Consider the following 20,710-nt stretch of genomic DNA (forward strand, 5'->3'; position numbering starts at 1 on the left):
CCTCCTGCCGAAGGAGACAGCCTACTGCCGCTCTGAAGGTGCTGCCCGAGACGGCCGATTGCCGCTCCTCCCTCCTGCCGAAGGAGATGGCCTACTGCCGCTCTGAAGGTGCTGCCCCCGAGACGGCCGATTGCCGCTCCTCCCTCCTGCCGAAGGAGACGGCCTACTGCCGCTCTGAAAGTGCTGCCCCTGAGACAGCCGATTGCCGCTCTTCCCTCCTGCCGAAGGAGACGGCCAATTGCCAATCCCCCCTCCTGCAGAAGAGGACGGCCTACTGTCGCTCAAGAGGTGACCAGAGGCGCGCTGACTCCCACACACAGGCCACTGCCAATTGCCAGGACTTGGCGTCCTATAGTTGTGCCCCTGGGCGCCACAGCCAATTGCTGGGCCCCACGCCCAAAAGGAGGTGTTGTCATCGCCCCTGCGTGAGGCAGGCGCCCGGCTCCCCAGCACCAGAGAGACCCCACGAGGCCTAACGGCTTCCCCTGGCCTCCGGTCTCTACGCTTGGCCCTGGAGAAGACCAACCTGACGGACCCTAGTGTAGGACGGTGCCGCAGCCCCTCCCTGATGGCGTCCCTCGATTCTGGGGATCGCAGTCTTCAGTCCCTCCAAGCCCTCCCCAGGACACCCGGGCGCGACCTCTCCACGCCCAAGAGACGGCGTAAGACCTCCACCTCCGGCCAAAAGCTTAGCCAGAGATTCCTGGACCTGTTTGGCCCCAGCCCTGAGGGCCACACCCCTAAACCTAGCCCGAAGACTGCGGGCTCCTGTGCCACCAGCAGCCCTGGACGCGAGAGGACACCCCTGCGAGCTGTCCCATGCCCTCTCGGCACACCCTCCCTTGGTGGTGCCCCTAGTCCGGCAGAATAGACGGCGGCGTGTCTCCCCGCCGCCCGTACGACACGAGTGAATTATGTTAAGTGTGGTGTTGCCCCAGAACTAGTGAAATGAAATTATGTTAAGTGTGAAGTTGCCCTAGAAAACAGGTTACAGTGATACAGTGACTTAATGTATGTCAAATATCGGGGTGAGTGAAATCACGGGTGAATGAGTAGGAACGAGTACAGTGAGTCCTGAGGAATCCGACTCACAAGTGACGCCCTTGTAGAAAACCATTAAGACTCTTCTCCCGAGGAATCCTCTGTAGTGAAAATATACCCATGTCCCTTGTTACCAGAAAATAATAGAGAAAGTGAAAGTACTATCCTCCCGTTTATATTACCGTAAACATTGAATATCCAGCGTCCCTCTACTCCCTCGCTTCCTAAAGATTCTCCTCCCAACAGCTAGCGTAACGTAAACAAGAGACAGAATCAAATGTCAAAACCCCTTTGCTATCAGGTGATACTAAGTTTGAATTAATAATACTTACCCTCTCCCAATATTACCATAACTCTGTTCCGGCCCGTCACGAGTCCTTCCCCCCCCCCCCCCGTGTGAGCTCTCTCTCCCCGCGCTCCCACGCGCGACCGTGTTCCCTGTACACCTGTTCACTAGACTTTCTGTATTGGCAACAGTATTAGTTAAGCCAGTATCCTGTGAGATACTAATATCCTAGTTAAGGTTTTATTTCTGTGTCATATATTGTGTTGTAATATCTGCTGCTTTTGTCCTGTGTCTGACTGTGGTAATATACGTGTAAAAGGTTATTGCCTGAAGTTTTTGTGTTCTGCCTCTCTTTCATTGCACTAAGCTCCGGTCTCGAAAGAGGACCCCGCTGTACGTTAGGTGCTTTAGGACCGAGGAGTCAGGCCTTTTACACCTAGCATTACAGTTACCACCCAGCGTAGTAAATGGTTTCCTGGTGCACAGGAAACCATTTGGCTTGTCACTCAGTGTACAGTCACCCACAGGCTGAAGGAAGTGGAAAGAATGAAGGAAAGAAAGACAGAAGAGGGAGTGTAAAGTCACCTGTAGGCAGAAGGACAAGGAAAGAATGAAGGAAAGAAAGACAGAAGAGAATGGAAGGAAAGAAGGATGGAGAGGAAAGGGCAGACACCCAAGAGCAGCACTACATCGTATATATATACATATATATACATATACCATTTGATCATTGTATTGAATGTATAATATTGTACAGGACTGCAGTGGTAGTGAATCCATCAACCATCCAATCCTATGTTGCCCCAGGAGGAGCGCAGAAGTCTGGGGCTAAGCGAGTTGGTCTTGACATTTATGAAGAGAGTAACCAGCCTCACTCATCCCTGAGTGGCATTACACTGGTAGCGAAACAGTTTAAAAACTGTTGGTGAGGTCCAGTCTAATGTCTGATATATTGGAAAAAGTCTGGGTTAGCAGAGGGAAGTCCAGAGGTCGCTTTTATTGGACTTTCACTTTTTCGGATGGCTTGGGCCCCAATTAGTCTGTTATAGCGAAGTTTTAGTGTACAGGTATAAAAAAAAAAAAAAAAAAAAAAAAGCCACCAGGAGTAAAAGGGCCCAGGGCCAGGCTAATCAGTTCAAATATTAGACAGGAATGACCAGTTACTCACCTTGAGTAGCATTATAAGAGTACAAACCCAAATAACTCAATGGATTTAAACCCATATGAACCATATATGATTGTAGCACCCTAACCCACTAGACTACCATGTATCCGCCTGCTGGTTACACGGTTACCATAGAACACAGTAAACTATTTTCTTTGGTTACTGGACACCATCTGGATAATCCCTATGAAAATGATGGTTTACCATATCCATATACAGCAAAACTTCACTACATAGGACTCTTCAGTGAATTTTAAATTTGTTTTCTTTGGCCAATTTAAACATACCACAGCCTTCTACTCTTGCATTAAATTCAAGTTGATGTTATATAAAGTTCTGACAACTATTCCCGACATAAACTATGATAAAGAGAAAAAACAGCTTCTTGTGCGGCATCCACCACCACATAAATATGTTTAACATCTGCAATGTTAAAGATATACATGACTGCACTGGACTTTTACTGGAGGTACTGAAGTATAATTCAATGTACTACAGACTTGGTTGATGCTGAACTCTTGCTTTCAATCCCTTGAATGCAGGTAATGTCCTTTTAACTCTATTCTTGCTGCTTCTAGATTACTTTACTGGGATGGGCCTATTGTATTAAAGGAGTATAGTGACACTGTATCTGACTCTTCCAGTTCAAAGACTCTACACTAAGCTGAATCAAATAATCTGGTAGCAGCAGGAATACGGTGAAAAGGATGTCACTCAGACTGAAGGGTTCAGTACAAGCTGTCTCTTTTATAATGAATAAATTTATCAAGGAGTGTCAGGTATAAAATACAGAAATAAATGAAACAAAAGCATTAGGGGGAATTGACTGCTAATTGCCACCAAAATCCAGTACTCCCTTGATTATCCGGACGTCCGTTATCCAAACGATTCATTACCCAGATGCTGTGATTTGGATGTATTAAACCACCACATGTACATTATTCCACTTTATCCAGACAAAATGCTTCTGTCGGGTGGAAGTTATGGCCACAAGAACATTTTCGCCTACCTGGGCAGGAATAGCCCTGTGGCGCCACGCTGTCTGGCTCAGTAGTTCACCCAGCGTCCACTAGAGACCCCCCTCAGTCGTTCCCAGCTCCGTCCGGCAACAATGTAGTGAATAGCTCCTCTCAGACAGCTGTTATGGTGGTGCACATGGTGGCTTTTGTGGTTGTTCCTTACCAGCTTCAGGCTCATCAGGGTATCCCACTAGACAGCACGAGATGTACTGTGCAGAGCAACAGCTTCACCAGCCACAGCACAACAGTGTCAAGAAGCTAGTGAGTTATTCAGCACGACACCTTGCAAGGAACCACGAGTGCTGACAATTTTAATCTAGCTTACTGTACTGTACCACAATTTTATTCTATTTTACCATGATTTTATTCCATTTTGCCACTAGGTTTTGTGTGCCCACCGCATTTTTCCTGTGTAGCTGGATTTTTCTTTTTTACATGTCACTGCAGGGTATGGCCCTGCAGTGGTGACTGCTTGTTTGTGGTTGATGGGTCTGCTTGACCATGGTAACTGCTTGGCTGTGGCTTACAGGTCTGCATCACCAAACAGAGTGGTGTTAAACAACAGGAACAAGTGTTGTACAATGTACTGTAGTGGCCTTTTACACTGGCTTTCAAAGCTAGGTTATGTACGAAGGGGGGCCAGGAGAGAAGTCCATTATCTGGACGGATCCACTTTCTGGACATGCCTTTGCTCTATTATGCTGGATAATCAAAGGATTACTGTATGTGCTGGCTTAGGTACAAACTACCTACAAACCAAATCTGAAGAAAATTCGCATAACTCTACAGAATTCAGTCACTGTGTTTCACAAAAAGCCAATCCACGTTAAAAAATATATGGCAACTGGCATATGGTCACTTTTAATCAAATCCTCACCAAAAGTAATATGTTTCTGCACGTCCACACAGTTGCTACTTCCTGAAGGTTTGGTGAAAATCTGTCCGCAACTTTTCAAGATATTTACCCCCCCCCCCAACCCAAACACCGACAAGAACTACATCGGCTCACCTTGCTAAAGGCAGGAGATAATCACTGTGCTGAGGGAATTATAGTTGACACTTTCTAAACGCTCCAAAATGAGAGGCTTCTGAGCTGAAAAACTCTGGTTGTAGTAAGAATAATTTAAACAAAACATCACTGTATGAGAGGAGTTAATTAGCCAGATACAGCGGAGCGCCACTCTCTCTCTCTCTCTCCTTTCCCCCACCTCCATTCATCCACCCATCTGGCAATCCATCCATCTGGCAATCCATCCATTCATCTGCCTGCCTGCCCATCCAGATATAGTATATAGCCATCCATCCATCATCCAATCCTACATTGCCCCATGAGGAGCATAGGAGCCCGGGGCTAGGCAGTTGGTCCCGACATTTAAGATGAGAGTGACCAGCCTCACTCATCCCTGAGTGGCATTACATGAGCAATCAACCCCAACCACCCCTTGGATATAAACCTTCACCAGCTCAATCTGATTGGAGCGCCATAATTACCCACTAAACCACCAGGCGCCAAAATTTGGTTATATGGTTACCACCCAGCGTAGTAAATGGTTTCCTGGTGCACAGGAAACCATTTGGCTTGTCATTCAGTGTAGAGTCACCCACAGGCTGAAGGAAGTGGAAAGAATGAAGTTAAGAAAAACAGAAGAGGGAGTGTAAAGTCACCCACAGGCAGAAGGACAAGGAAAGAATGAAGGAAAGAAAGACAGAAGAGAATGGAAGGAAAGAAGGATGGAGAGGAAAGGGCAGACACCCGAGAGCAGCACTACATCGAGTGAGTGGATGGTATGGGCCCCCACCTACCACAATAGCCTATGTATATATATATATACAGTACAATCCCAGTTAACCGGGCAGCTTGGGGAATTTACCTTACCGGTTACAGATTTTTCCCGTAGTTCTGATATTCCAATCTATACAAAGGCGATAATTATCATAGCAGTAAATACAATTCAGGTACTCACCACTCACATCAGGGGCCACACTAAGAGATTCCACCTCAAATACTACCTCGTAAACACACACCATGGTCATAATGCATGTGCATGCAATGCCTTGCAGTACTGCAAAATGCGCAAGTCCATTCTGTTAACTACCGAATAATTTCTTGTATGTACTGTACTGATAAATGTGGAAAACTAAAGAAATAAAATCCTGAATATTTATTGGTAAATTATCACGACACCTGTGCCCCCACATCAGCTTTGTTTACGGTCCCGGCCCCGACTGACCGCCACCATTCCGCCACTATCTGTTTTGCATCATTCTGTTAACTACCGAAGTATATGTTGTATGTACTGTACTCATAAAAATGGAAAAATAAAGAAATAAAATCTTGAACATTTATTGGTGAACTGATGTTAAGACTGCACTGTAGGATTATCACACCAGTGCCCCCATACAAGCTTTGCTTACGGCCCCGGCCCTGACTGACCTCCACCATTCCACCCTTCACCTGCTGCCAATCAGCTGTTTTGCACAAAATAAAATACATGATGTACATATGAAGTGCAAGCATGTTTTTTTTTTTTCTTCCAACAAAGTCAACCTTCATTCCTAATAACATTTTTTTTTTTTCATCTCTGTCAGCACACATGCGTTCTAAGACGAATTTATGTGGTGCAAGTTAGAGTCGGTCCGTTAGGAAGAAAAACACCGGTGTTTGCTGATTTGCTCTCTCCTGAGATGTCTGGTTTACAAATTCCATACCTGTCTTTGAAAGGATTTACCATCCAATACTGAAATCACATTTGACTTCTGTATTCATTTTACTGTGAAACTCTCTTGCTTTTTCTTGTATAAGAGGGCCAGAAATAGGTGCTCCCCTAGATCTTTCTAAGCAAAACCACTCGAACGATGAAGAGTATGCCTTTTTTCAATGGACTTACTTGTCTCGCTTTTCATGAAAAATTCATTGAGCTTGGATGCTTGGGCCTTGATATCATAAATCGTTGGATTTCCTACATTATATTCAGTCATCAGTGTTTTATAATGTTTGCCTTTTTCAAGTCTATTGCATATGTCCAGCTTCTGTTTCAAGGCAAGCACGACACGCTTATGTTTAGTTTGCTCTTTACGCATTTTGGAGTGTCGAAATTACCGTCCATCAGAGCAACACAACAGCAAGACAGCTTGTTTACTGTCTGGTGGTAAAAAGCAGACTGGTGATGTGTGAAAATTGTGGAGGATGACTGAATTCAAGTAAGGGAAAAAGGGAAGAGGAGGGCTGGTAAAGAGGATTTACTAGAGATTTACATTAGCCAGAAACGCCTTCACCTCGCTTAGTCCGACTTCACCCAGCCTCGCGTGACACGATAAAACGGCGGATTAGCGGTCCATTCAAAATGGTGCACAGTTATAACTTACTGACGTTTTTACCAGACCTTGAATTTTCCCGTTTTTCTGAGTATTCCGTTTGTCTGGATACCGGATAGCAGGGATTGTACTGTATGTATATATATATATATATATATCCAACATCCAATCCTACGTTGCCCCATGAGGAGCGTAGAAGCCTGGGGCTATATATATGGGGAGGGGTCTCATCACCCAAAATTCTTATAGTCAAGACAGCTGATACATGAAACACTGGCAGGATGTTACCAATGAAACAAACAAAAACAAAGGTTCTATGATACCACTTACAGGGTTTTCTGATACATGGTAGGCAGTTCCTCATCATTCATCATCATCCAGACCTCCTTTCCCACCCAAGGGCAGGGTGAGGAGTAGCAATATTCAGCCAGCACAAATCTACCCAATCCAAATAGGCCACACTTCTATCCACGGTAGGCAGTTATGGTATATTATCTGCGTAACATGAGTGGGCACAGCATGTCTGCTACAAAAAGAGTATAGCAAAAATTGGATTCAGTGTAAAAGTCTGACTGATTGAGGGACCTGAACAAACTAGCCTTTTTGCCTATGTTATTTACACAGAGCTTCTGCAATCTGTGTGTCTTTTCCAGTATCAAAATCATGCTAACGGTGAAGCTCCGATACATACATATTAAAAAACAAAATACAGGAAGTATATCAACCATATGTAGGCAGTGTGGATATATCAGAAGCAGCATGTGTACCCAAGGTATAATTCAGGAGACTACAGTCACCAGTGATCAGCTGGACACTTCTTCATCATCAGAGCTTTCATCCTCTTCATTTTGTATTTTCTGAAAAGCAAAGTGCAAAGTCATGTACTATTTTAAATGCCAAGTGTTTACTGAAATATAAATAATTAACAGACACATATGGTGGTAGGTGGTGACAACAATCATCCACTCACTTGATGTAGGACAATGAGGTCTGCCTGTACTTCTGATTCTTTCAACTGTACCATCTCCTGCACTTGCCAGGTCACTTAGACATTTCATAGCTACACCCCTGTTGCACTAATTCCCAGCCAGAGATACACATACTATCAATTATTTGCTAAATAATACTATGCTTCCACTTCACCAAATACAGTAATCCCTTGATTATCCCACATAACAAAGCCAAAGGCATGTCCAGGTAATGGCTCCAACTAGGTAATGCCTCCATCTGGATAACGGACTTCTCCCCTGGCCCCCCTTCGTACATATTGTTCTCTAACTTTGAAAGCCAGTGAAAAAGGCCACTACAGTACATCATACAACACTTGTTCCTGTTGTTTAACACTACTCTATCTGGTCAAGCAGACCTACAAGCCACAGCCACACAATTACCATGGTCAAGCAAACCCATCAACCACACACAAGCAATAACCACTGCAGGGCCGTACCCTGCAGTGACATGAAAAAAAAAACATGAAAAAATGGCTATACAAGAAAAATGCAGTGGGCACACAAAACATAATGGCAAAATAGAATAAAATCATGGTACAGTACAGTAAGCTTGAATAAAATCAACGTCAACACTTCTACAGTCAACACTACCCACTTCCTTTTCCCAGGTGCAGAGGCCATCATCACACACCCTTGGAAGATGAATGCAGGGAATACCAAGGCCTGAAGCAGGCAGGAAACAACCACAAAAGCCACTATGTGCACTGCCATGACAAGTGTCCGAAAGGAGCCATGCGGGGACTGAGAATGACCAAGGGGGTCTCTAGCGGACACTAGGTGAACTAACCGGCCAGACAGAGCAGCACCACCAAGCTATTCCTGCCTGGCTGGACGCAAAAATGTTCACCCCCGGCCAGGCAGGAATGCATGCGTCCACCTGGATGCATGCATTTTGTCCGGATAAAATGGAAAAATATACAACTATTGGTTTTGAACAGCCAGATCAGAGCATCTGCATAACGGCCGTCTGGATAATAGAGGGATTACTGTATGCAGAAAGTATGATATCAAAGACTGTTCATATTTTCAGTGTTTGATAAATTCATTATCTTCCTTATTTATGGCTAAACCAAAATAAAAAAACTGTTGTACAAGTACTTGATATTACATCAGCTGCAAAATCCATTTCTAAGACACTGGATATAACATACTAACTTCTTTCTTTCTTTTGAATTCTCCTCAGTAGTTAACTCTATGCAGAGATCTAATTTACCCCTGAGTGGAATACAGCTCTCCTATCCTGTAGACAATTCAATTTAACCTTAAATAACTGAGTTACCATCTGTAGGAAATCCAGTAGCTTCATGGGATCCTGGCCAGTGCTGAGGTCCACAATATCCACTGGAAGACCATACTGCCTGTGAATAACAAACTGTTTGTATGGCGAACATAACATATGGTATTATCATCATCATCATCAACATCCAGACCTTTCCCAACCCAGGGCAGGGTGAGGAGTAGCAACATCCAGGCAGCCCAAGTCTGTCCAATTCAATGGGCCATGCTTCCATTCACTCATCATTCAATCTCCTGGAAAACTGGCTCTATCTGATATGCCAAAAAACTTTCACCACATTCTGTAGCTTCACATAAACATATCTGTGTTCTTTTACAAACACACCACAATATTACTTACCCTGTAAATATGCATAAGGTATTTTAAGCCTAACTGTTGGTTTATTCATTTTTTTTTTTCCCCTTAATCTGTTACCATGATAAAACTGCTCAAACTGTGCAATCATTTACAACTTCAGACTTCTGGGGGGAAAAAATAAAAATCTCTCCAGCTTTACTCCCTCCTGGGAACTCCCCAACAAGGGATGGTCATAACAGACCTATTTTTCTTCTTGCAAGAAGAAATCTTCTCTTACCTATCTCACTAATGTACCATTCTATTACCTTCTTTACATTGGGGGAAAAAATAATGATCTCTCCTGCTTTACTCCCTCCTGGAAACTCCTCCAACAAGGGATGGTCATAACAGACCCATTTTTCTTCTTGCAAGAAGAAACCTTCTCTTACCTCTCTCACTAATGTATCATTCTATTACCTTCTTTACATTCCATATGATCCTCAATTATCTACGCTACTCTTAATCTGACACTCGTATTTTTTTTAACTGTAACTGTTTTAAAATATCTTAAGGCATTTCTCCACCCATATCTATGCACCACATCTTACTCTTGCAGCTCTTTCTTCCTTAACAAAATTTTCATGAATGGTTCTTTTACTGCTTAAGCCATCTTTTCTGCTAGTGCCTTCAGTTAGTCTGAAAAGTTACATTTACTTACATCTACTTCATGGATGCCTCCCAGAAGCAAGTGGAAGGTCATATCATCATACTGTATTTATAAAGGCTCCAACATGCTTGTATGTGTTGGTCAAAATGCAGTTTTTTCACTCATACCAAGAGTTTTGGAAGCAACCAGCTTTTCACGTCCTGCTCCTGCTTCCTCACCATGTCACACGGGGTTCGATCATACAAAGAAATAGTTGTGTTAATCTTTCCAGAGAACTCTCGTACAGTAGCAAATGAGGTCCGAGTGAGCCCTGCAGAATATACAGTATGACCAGCTTGAGATACTCTTTCATGAGGAGCTGAGTCAGTAACCACTTTGGGAGGTGGTCATCATGCCTTGTGAGGTTCCCATTCCTCGGATCCCTCAGCCTGGGATGTTCCTAGTCACCACTTTTATTGTCTATATAGTGTCATAAGTAGCTTGATGCCAGTTTCTAATGAGGTTCCAAAATGATGATCATTACCGACTACCTAAACAGTACCGTACTCTAAAAACCTGAGCTCAAAACAGTGATAACATGACCAGGATATCTGATGAAGAATGTTACAGCTAAATTACACTGCATTTCCATTTAAAAAAGCAAAAAGATCAAACTCACATATATGGGCTAGGTTGGACACCAGTGGCATCAGATATAAATCTGAATTCTGGTGTGGAACTTTGTGAGACTTGTGTGTCTATGTGTTCATTCATTTCTCGGTTGCTGTCAACATTTCTTGCATTCTGCTCCTCAAGACTTCTCTCTGGTGCCTCACTCACATCACAGTCTAATATCTGAAAATAGTATTACTCTAAAGATCAGGGACCATAAGTTCAATGTATATTTGCCTCAGCATTAGTGAAAATTAAGCAGGTGAAGTGAAATTTCAGGTTTGAGAGGGTAGAGTAAGCTGCAAGCTCAGTATCCCGCCACACACTTGGATTCACTCATGGGTATGCAACACTGAAATGGTGGTGTAAATTATCCATTTAAAAGTACTTCATTTACAGAATTTATACCCATCCATCCATATTACAATCCTACTGTGCACAAACACATACAATACCATGTCTAGAAATGAATATAGGCTGTTTTCTACTTTCAATATACTATTTCAGAATTAACTACTTTTTTATTACTACCAGTATACAGGTATCTACTATTGTTAAAGTAACACATGGTACATAAAGTATTTGCTGCGTAATAACTCACTTATTTCAGCTATCATCAAACTGTTTTATTCAGCCTTCTTACCTTCTCAAAGTTAAAAACAGGTCACACTTACCCCTTCAGGACACCAAAAACTATTCTGCCTACCACTAAATGATGATATTCATATTAGGGGAGGTGTCTCTCAGGACCATACTGTCATGGGTTAAGGAGGCCCCCCACACACCTCTTTACTTCCAAGGCATCTGGAGCATTAACACTCTGAATCATCGCAAGTTGTATCCTGTGTATTCCCATAAGGACATATACACTTCAAATTCTACACTCTGAACACAAAGTTCAGGTTTGAAACTTGCCTAGCCTACACAGTGTTAACATCATGGACAAACCTCAAAACAGCTTGATATTCAGAGTTGCAACACTGCACATTTTGTCCTTCATGAAGGGGAGAGGGGGGTAAATCCACACACAATGTTCATGAGGCTGAAAGTGTTAAAAGTGTTCATATTCTCTTGTGATATTTAAAAGAGCTTTTTCCATATTGAACAAAGCAGACCCTCATTTTGTGAGCTCTCTGATTGTTCAAACCAAGTCTTACATGGCATTATCAACAAATGCCCTAACACGTTTTGAGTGTAGACTAACATGCTCTGCACGACAAAATACTGTAGCTAAATCGTTTCGTTTCGTTCGTTTCGTTTTTAAAGGCTCCAACATGCTTGCATGTGTCGGCCTTGGTCACCTAATGGCGGCTCTCCACACTGAACGATCCATTGCAGCCTCCTTGTTCAGTCCCTTAACCCTGAGGTCACACTTAATGACCTCGTCCCACGTCTTTCTCGGTCTACCCCTCATAACCCCACCGACAATATTAACATTTCTCACCTTCCTCATCCAATTATCATCCCCCATCCTCTCCACATGTCCAAACCATCTCAATCTACCTCTCCTCATCACAACACCAATACACTCCAGTCCCATCCTACCTCTCAACTCTTCCATCGTAAACCCAGCCCCTCCAGGCCTTGGACGCAGGGACGCACCACACATCCACCTAATCATTGTCATTTCTGTACGTTTGAGCCGGTGAATATCTTCCTCCTTCACTGCTCAGGTCTCACTACCATACAGCATTACACTCCTAACACATGCTGCATACAAAGGCCCCTTAGCACGCAGAGAGAGTCCTCTCAATGTCAGGAGAGGCAAGAGCTCCCTGAACTTCTTCCAACCATTTCTCACCCTAGCCACAAAGCTAGCTCCAGCCCCATCTCCAGCACACAACATGTCTCCCAAATAACAAAACTCTTCCACATACTCAAGAGATTCACCAGCAAGTTCAATCCTTTCACGTCTGACAATCTCCACCTGCTCACCCTGACACGTTGTACACATAAAATCAGCATTATCTCACAGTCTACCTCTGATACCACTACATCTCTTATGCACCCATTTATCACACACACCGCACAAGGTGGAATTACTTCCCACGCACTTGTGGCAAACTGCACATGGCCACTCTCCCTTGTCTTTGACAGTACCGCCACCAACCCCAGATATCATCACTTTTGTTTTATCTGCATTTACCCTTAAATGGGATCCAAAATACCCATATGTTTGCATAGTACTGTCATGGTTTTGGTAAATGTACACCCAGTGTTCTCTACATGCTTCACCCTTGCTGCCTAACCACTGTTCTCATGACTTTGACCCACATTTGCAATCAAATCCTATGTAACTGGCCTGCCATGTTTGTGAGGCAGCATAAAACCAGTGAAATTATACTATCAAGGATTAAAAACCATGTGCATCTGGTGTTTGTGCTAAAAGACTGCCCTTGAGCTTGGAAAAGAAGTGTGAAATTTTACAAAGGCTTAATGCTGGCATGAGAGTGGTGGACATCGCTACTGTTATGCATGTACACGATCATATTCTTGCTGATTCACTATGTTGTAAAGTATTTACAGTACAGTACTTAGAGTGTGGAGAGGGTGGGGGAATGGAGTCTCGGACCATCACTTAGTGATGGCCAAGGTAAAGCTGCAAAGAAAATGGATGAGGAGACGAAGGGGAAGACAGGAGGAAACAGCTCCTGTGAGAAGAGTGGAGAATTTGCAAGATAGTGAGAGAATGGCAGAGTATAAGAGCATAGTGGAAGAAAGATTGGGAAGGTATGAGCTAGAGCAGATGGAAGAGGTAGAAGATGTATGTAACATTTTCACGGAAGAGATAGGCGCAGCGTGTGAGGTGGTTTGTGGAGCGAGAAGGAGATGCAAGGGTGTGCAAGGGACAGCATGGTGGAATGATGAAGTGAAACGAGCTGTAGAACAAAAGAAGAAGGCATATAGGAAATGGTTAGCGAGTAGAGGTTGGGGAGAAGATGAGAGAGAGAAGAGAGAGGTATATGTGAGCAGGAGAAGGGAGGTGAAGAGACTGGTGAAGGAGAGTAAGAAGAAAGTGAATGAAGAGTTGGGGAGGAATCTGAGTGTGAAATGGAGGGAGAGTAAGAAACTGTTTTGGAAGGAAGTAAAGAAAGTAAGGCAGTGTGAAAGGGGAAATAGTAGGGGAGTGAAAGATAGGAATAATAGATTGTTGGTGGAGAGGAGAGAGAAAATGAGGAGATGGAAGGAGCACTTTGAGGATTTGTTGAATGTAGAGAGTGAGAGCAGTGCAAGTATAAGTGGTTGGGGAATGGCTGGGAGAAGGAGAGATGAGAGGAGGGAGGAAGAGATCAGTAGGGTAGAAGTAGTGGAAGCAATGAAGAAGATCAAGTTAGGAAAGGCCCCAGGAATTGAGGGAGTGTGTGGTGAAATGCTGAGGTATGGGGGAGAGATTGTTGTGGAGTGGATATGGAAGTTGTGTAGATTGGCTTGGGAAGAGGGAAGGGTTCCAGAGGACTGGAAATCAGGTATAATTGTTCCTTTATACAAAGGAAAAGGAAAGGGAGAGAGAGAAGTATGTGGTAACCATAGGGGTATATGCCTTCTTAGTGTCTATCTATCTATCTATCTATTGCCAGACGCCTCAATATTGTTCAGGGTGGCCACAAACAAATCGCTTCCACGTAGCCCTGTCCCCCGCCATTTCACTGCCCTGCTCCCAACTCACACCCCCCTCTCTCATATACCTCTCCACCCCATCCCTCCATCTCATCCTCGGCCTCCCCCTCCCTCTTCCCCCCTCCACCTCACTCATATACACTCTCTTCGTCAGTCTTTCACCCTCCATCCTCTCCACATGGCCAAACCACCTCAGTGTATTCCTCCTAACGCTTCCTATCACATCCACATCTACACCACAACGCTCCTTTATATCCTCATTTGTCAGTCTGTCTCTCCATGTGACTCCATAATAACTCATTTCTCTTAAATAACTCCTCCTCTTAAATAACTCATTTCCACTGCTCTCACTCTTTACTTGTGTCCTTCAAGCAATGTCCAAGCTTCACTTCCATACGTTAGAGTTGGTATCACAATACTGTCATGTAGTAACTTTTTCACTTCCATGCTCACTTCCCTGCTTCTTATCACTGCTTTCAAGGAACCAGCAACCTTTCTTCCCTGCTGTACCCTTTCAAGCACTTCACCCTCCAAACCTCCATTCTTATTCATCACACTACCCAAGTACTTAAATGTACTCACATTTTCCAATTCCTCACCATCCAACCTCGCTGTACATTCATTGACTTCACCTCTCTCAAAGACCATCACTTTACTCTTCCCTACATTCACCTTTAGATTCCGTTTCTTACACACTCTCCCAAACTCATCCACCAAGCCTTGCAGCTCTCCTCTCGTCTTCACTCAACAACACAGTATCATCTGCAAACAACAGTACAGGGAGTTTCCAAACACTACCCTCTCTCACCAGGGCCACTCCAACATCCACTACCCTACCTTGTACCTCTTTTATTACCCCATCCATGTAAAGATTGAACAACCATGGAGACATGACACATCCCTGTTTCAACCCAACCTTCAAAGAGAAAAATTCACTTCTTAGTGTGACTGGTAAAATATATGGTAGAATACTCATAGACAGGGTTAGGCATATAACAGAGGAGCTAGTTGGAGAAGAACAAGGGGGATTTAGGAAGGGAAAAGGGTGTGTAGATCAGATATTTGTTCTAAGATGTTTAGTGGAGAAGTATCTACAGAAGGGAAAGAAAGTGTATGCTGCCTTCATGGACTTGGAGAAAGCTTATGACAGGATAGATAGGCAAGGTATGTGGAAGATATTAAGAATATATGGAGTGGAGGGGAAATTGTTGAGTGCTGTGAAGAGTATGTACGAAGGAGCTAGGGCTACGGTGCGAGTGGATGGTGAGCTGAGTGAGCTCTTTGATCTCAATGTGGGACTGAAACAGGGTTGTGTGATGTCTCCATGGCTGTTTAATATATATATGGATGGGGTTGTAAAGGAAGTGCAAGGCAGGGCAGTGGATGTGGGGGTGGCTCTGATGAATGAGGGTGAGAATTGGAAGCTTCCGGTGTTGCTGTTTGCTGATGATATAGTATTGTTGAGTGAAGATGAATGGGAGTTGCAAGGTTTGGTGAATGAATTTGGGACAGTGTGTAGGAGGAGGAATCTGAAAGTTAATGTAAACAAAAGTAAAGTTATGGTGTTTGAGAGGAATGAAGTCACAGAGTGTGCAGTGAGGTTGGATGGTGAGGATATGGAGAATGTGAGTGCATCCAAGTACTTGGGTAGTGTGATGAGTAAGGATGGAACTTTGGGGGATGAAGTGCGTGAAAGGGTACAGCAGGGAAGGAAGGTTGTTGGTTCACTGAAAGCAGTGATGAGGAATAGGGAGGTGAGTATGGAAGTTAAGAAGTCACTGCATGATAGTATTGTGATCCCTACCCTGACGTATGGAAGTGAGGCGTGGACCAAGCAAGAGGGAAACAAGTCAAGAGTGAGAGCAGTAGAAATGAGTTACTTGAGAGGAGCATGTGGAGTGACATGGAGGGACAGGTTGACGAATGTAGAAGTGAAGGAACGTTGTGGGGTGGATGTGGATGTGGTTGAGAAGATTAAGAGAAATACACTGAGGTGGTTCGGACATGTGGTGAGAATGGAGAATGAAAGACTGACTAAGAGGGTGTATGTACGTGAGGTAGAGGGAGGGAGAGGGAGGGGTAGACCGAGAATGAGGTGGAGGGATGGAGTTGAGGGGTATATGAGGGAGGGGGGAGTGAGTTTGGGGGAGGGTAGTCAAATGGTGGGTGACAGAGCGACTTGGAGGCGTTTTGTCTGCAGCCACCCTTTGCAGGATTAGGGCGTCAGGCTATAGATAGATAGACAGACTTAGTTATACAGTGACCTTGTGTCCAACACACATTTCTTCTTTGGTACTAATCACCTTTAGTACTCTTGACATTCAAAATATTAAAAAAGAAAGAAAAAAAAAAGTTTAGTGCAGAAAACTTATATTACTACAATTTGGTTCCACATATACAGAGTATGCATGAAATCCAGGGAGTTTTGGGGGGGTCCATTATTCTGGGACGCTGAGAAGCGTAGCAGCCAATGAGAATATACACTGGCCGGGAAAGATGGTGTCAGTGAGCATTAGTCTCTTTCTGCCAGCCAGTGCGATAACATCATAATAGTGAGTTGGACAGCACACTTTTTTTTCTATCTGCCCTTATTCATTATGACAACTGGCATTTTTTTGTTTGCCTATCAATGGTTACAACATTCTAGTGACTTCTGTGCCTTAAATTTGGGCACTGCTTGATCTAAATAATTTCCCCCGTAACGTTTGTTACCGGTATTTGTGCAGTATGGCAGTGCCATCTGATCTAATTACCATACTGGACACGAGGTCACTGTATTTTCCTAGCTGTAGCATGCATACAAGATCTGAGCTACACTCGTACCGTCCTGTCCATACCTGAAGACAAGGTTTGATTGTTAATTCATCTTTGATGCCTTCGTTACAATGATATCTTTTACATTATTATTCCATTATTATTACATTATATTCCTCATATCTCAAGACTATTTTATTTGCCTTGAGATATATTTCTTGAACTAGAGGGGAATATATATAACCTTAAGTAATCTCATTACCCAAGAGAGGCCTCTCCAAAGGTAAAGTCATTGGTAGGTAACAAGTATAAAGCAAAAATATGTCATCATACTGATGGGGTTATCAATACCTGTATTCCAGTACCTGATGGTCCAGTGCAGTGGTTCTTAACCAGGGGTATATGTACCCCCTGGGGATACTAAGCCTTAAAGTTATGGGTATGAAAAATGCTGTCCAATTCAATACTGTACAGTACAGTACTTGCATTATGGAAAGATTCTGAAAATACCCCCCCCTCAATTTTTTTTTTTTTTACAAATTCTTAATGATTCAATAAAATGCTAATATTTAAATTATTTAATAATTTCTTATAGTATTTAATCTTATATTATTTTCTTACTGTGATGCAATTTTATTTATATATGAGTTACCTGGCTTACACTTATGACTTACACATTTTGTACAGCTTTTCTTAAACAAGATGTGTTCAGTTATACTACTGGTGCTTTTGCTTGGAAGTTCGATATTTCACTCAGTCGTGTTCTGCATCTCGGCGTAGCAGGTTTGTACTTCTGCAGTGTGGTGTTTGTATGGTTAAGATAATGTAACACCACAGTGCATATTGAATTTAGTTTATATTTTCATTTATTTAATAATTAAAAAAAAAATTAAAATAAATACCACACTCTACTCTCTCTCCCTCTTATTCATACAGTATATTTAATTTTATTTCCTCGTACAGTATTTCATTGTGTGCTTTTGTTATCGTGCAGAAAGGGTCAAGTAACACTCAGTCTTATATCTTTCTGGTTTTTAGTGTGACTGAGATCTGATTTATTATGTCTACGAAATGCAAGCAGAGTGACGACTATGTTCGTTATAGTTTCACTTGTATGGCAGAAAAGGATGGAACTTGGAGACTGCAGTGCATACTATGCAGCACAGTATTTACAAATGCAGATCTCAAACCTTCACAACTTAGTGAGCATTTTAACAATTGGCATGGAAGTACAAATTCTGGGAATGACTTCAAAACCTTGAAGATCAAGAGGACACGATTTGATCGTGAGAGTACCCCGCCAATGCACGGATTTGTGCTGACAGAGAAGCCATTGTTGCAAGAATCTTACAAAGTTGCATAATTATGTGCCAAGAAAAACTCATACAACTGCTGAAGAACATGTAAAACCTTGTGCACTAGAAATGGCAAAAAGTGTTGGGTACCAAGAAACAAAAGAAACTTTGACAGGTTCCCCTGTCAAGCAACATTATCTGTTTTAGGATTGGTGACATGAGTAGAGGTATCTTACAGCAGGTGATTGCAGATATCAAAGCTAGTCCTATCAAAGTGAGTCTTCAGTTAGATGAGTCAACCGGTCAGTTTAGGTAGTTACTTATTGGTATTTGTGCGGTATGTGACGGAGGAAGAAGTGCAAGAATTCTTGTTTTGTGAACCACTGACAACAACCACAAAAGTAATCGATGTGTTCAATCTTGTGAAAGATTTCTTCTTGAAGCATGGAATGACTCACAACACATATGGGACACTTTGCACTGATGAAGTCCCTGCCATGCTAGGAAACAAGTCAGGTTGTGCTGCCCCTGTGAAAAAGGAGGTGCCTCATGTAACTGTCATGCATTGTGTGTTGCACTGTCATGCACTTGCAGCAAAGTCATTACCATAACACCTAATCAATGTAATATTTTGTCAATTGCTGTGTGTAAAGTCAATTTTATCTGAGGACGAGCCCTGAATCACCATCTCTTCAAAATGTTTTGTGACGATTTTGGAAGTGAGGTGGCTTTCCCATGGCTGAGTGCTTACTCATGTGTTTGAACTGCTCAAAGAAATCAAGCAGTTTCTTAGAATGCACGACAGGGACATTGCTGACCACTTTGAAAATAGGAAGTTCATTCTGTCCCTCACATACCTGGCAGAAACATTTACACACCTTTAACAAACTGAACACCTCCATCTGAGGAACAGGTATGAACATTAATCACGGCATGGAAAAAGGTGTCTGCCTTCACCCATAAACTTCCAATCTGGATAAAGCACACTGAGAAAGGAAACTTTGCAAACTTTCCCAAACCTGATGAAGCTGCTAATGCGGAAAAGGAATTACCCACCGTAACTGAAATTAATGAACAATTGCAGGTTTTGGGTCAGTCTTTCCAAGGATACTTTAACCATGGAGAGCTTTCTGATAAACAGGGATGGATCCAAGATCCATTTCTTTTCAACCTGGATTCCATGGATGATAATGACACAATGAAAGTTGATCTGATTGACCTGAAAGCCAGTCGAAAAATCTAAATGGAGCTTGATTCAATGCAACTAAATATCTTCTGATGTGCACAGCTCAACACACTCCCCCAGTTAGGAAGGGGGGGTTGGAGGTCCTCATGCCATTTGCAACCACCTACTTGTTTGAAACAGGATTTTCAACACTCCTACACATAAAAACAAGGGCCAGGAACCCTTTGGATGTAAGTGATGATATACATGTGGCTACTTCAAAAAAAGAAACTCGTTTCAGCATGATCACTGGTGAAAAACAACAACAAGAGAGCCACTACAAATGTTTCAGTATGTAGTGTTGCAATTATTGTAAGTTATGTCACAGCAATATGTACTTGTACTCATCAAACAACAGTATGTACTTATATCACACAGCATCTACTAAGTGTGAGAGAGAGTGTTTTTAACCCCTTAAACGCGGCCGTGTACAGTCGATCCCCCCCGAGTGGCGGGGTTGTATCGCAGTCTGAGTACCTGTAGGAAAATATTCGCCAAAAATCAGAGATTAACCCTAGAACATTATACTTGGTATGGCAGATAGTACTTACATTCAGCTTTCTCCAGAGACAGGTGTTGAGCCTTCGTGGACTACCCAAGGACTTGTGGAGACTTGCAAAGTTGGGTAACCAAATCTTCACTTTCACACCTCCAGCAACCCGGTTTCCCCTCTACCACAGCCTCATTCTGTCACAGTAAACTTTATACTACAACGTAAAGGTAGTTAGGAATCCGTATTTGTACAATAAGCACTGAAAATAAGGCTAAAATCAACGGAGCGTACGGCCGACATGCACTGTGGCGGCGGTCTTCCCGTCACTCAACAAACATTTCCATTTTCACAGCTAAAAACATGTATACTACATTATTTTCAATCATATTACTTCCCAAAAGATCACCACGGCGCGCTTTTTATTCTGCCTTACGCCCGCCACTTTATTCTCGTTCCTGTCGGCCGCTTGCACTGAATGGGAAGAGCTAGAACTCGCCATAATGTCACTTTGAAAGCCTGCAGTAAACTGACGCTAAACAGGGGCAAACCGTGAGAAAAAAAGCTAGTGTTACAACTGGGGAAACAAGAGTTTCCTAGT

At 43.0% G+C, this 20,710-nt stretch overlaps 1 protein-coding gene across 1 annotated transcript in view; it reads right to left on the minus strand.

The window, feature by feature from the left end:
- Nucleotides 1-7,034: 7,034 nt before the first annotated feature.
- LOC145398625 (translation initiation factor eIF2 assembly protein-like) overlaps nt 7,035-20,710 on the minus strand; it is a 68,843-nt gene continuing 55,167 nt past the window's right edge. The window contains exons 8-10 of the mRNA XM_080271435.1: nt 10,735-10,910; nt 9,116-9,194; nt 7,035-7,683 (exon numbers count right to left, since the gene is read on the minus strand). Coding sequence (XP_080127561.1) covers nt 7,630-7,683; nt 9,116-9,194; nt 10,735-10,910 — 309 coding nt within the window. The 3' untranslated portion in view covers nt 7,035-7,629. The remainder of the gene's footprint in view (nt 7,684-9,115; nt 9,195-10,734; nt 10,911-20,710) is intronic.

The sequence above is a fragment of the Coenobita brevimanus genome, chromosome 46, assembly GCF_032717465.1.
Source record: "Coenobita brevimanus isolate Jiangsu-jjx chromosome 46, ASM3271746v2, whole genome shotgun sequence".
NCBI classification, from domain to species: Eukaryota; Metazoa; Arthropoda; class Malacostraca; order Decapoda; family Coenobitidae; genus Coenobita; species Coenobita brevimanus.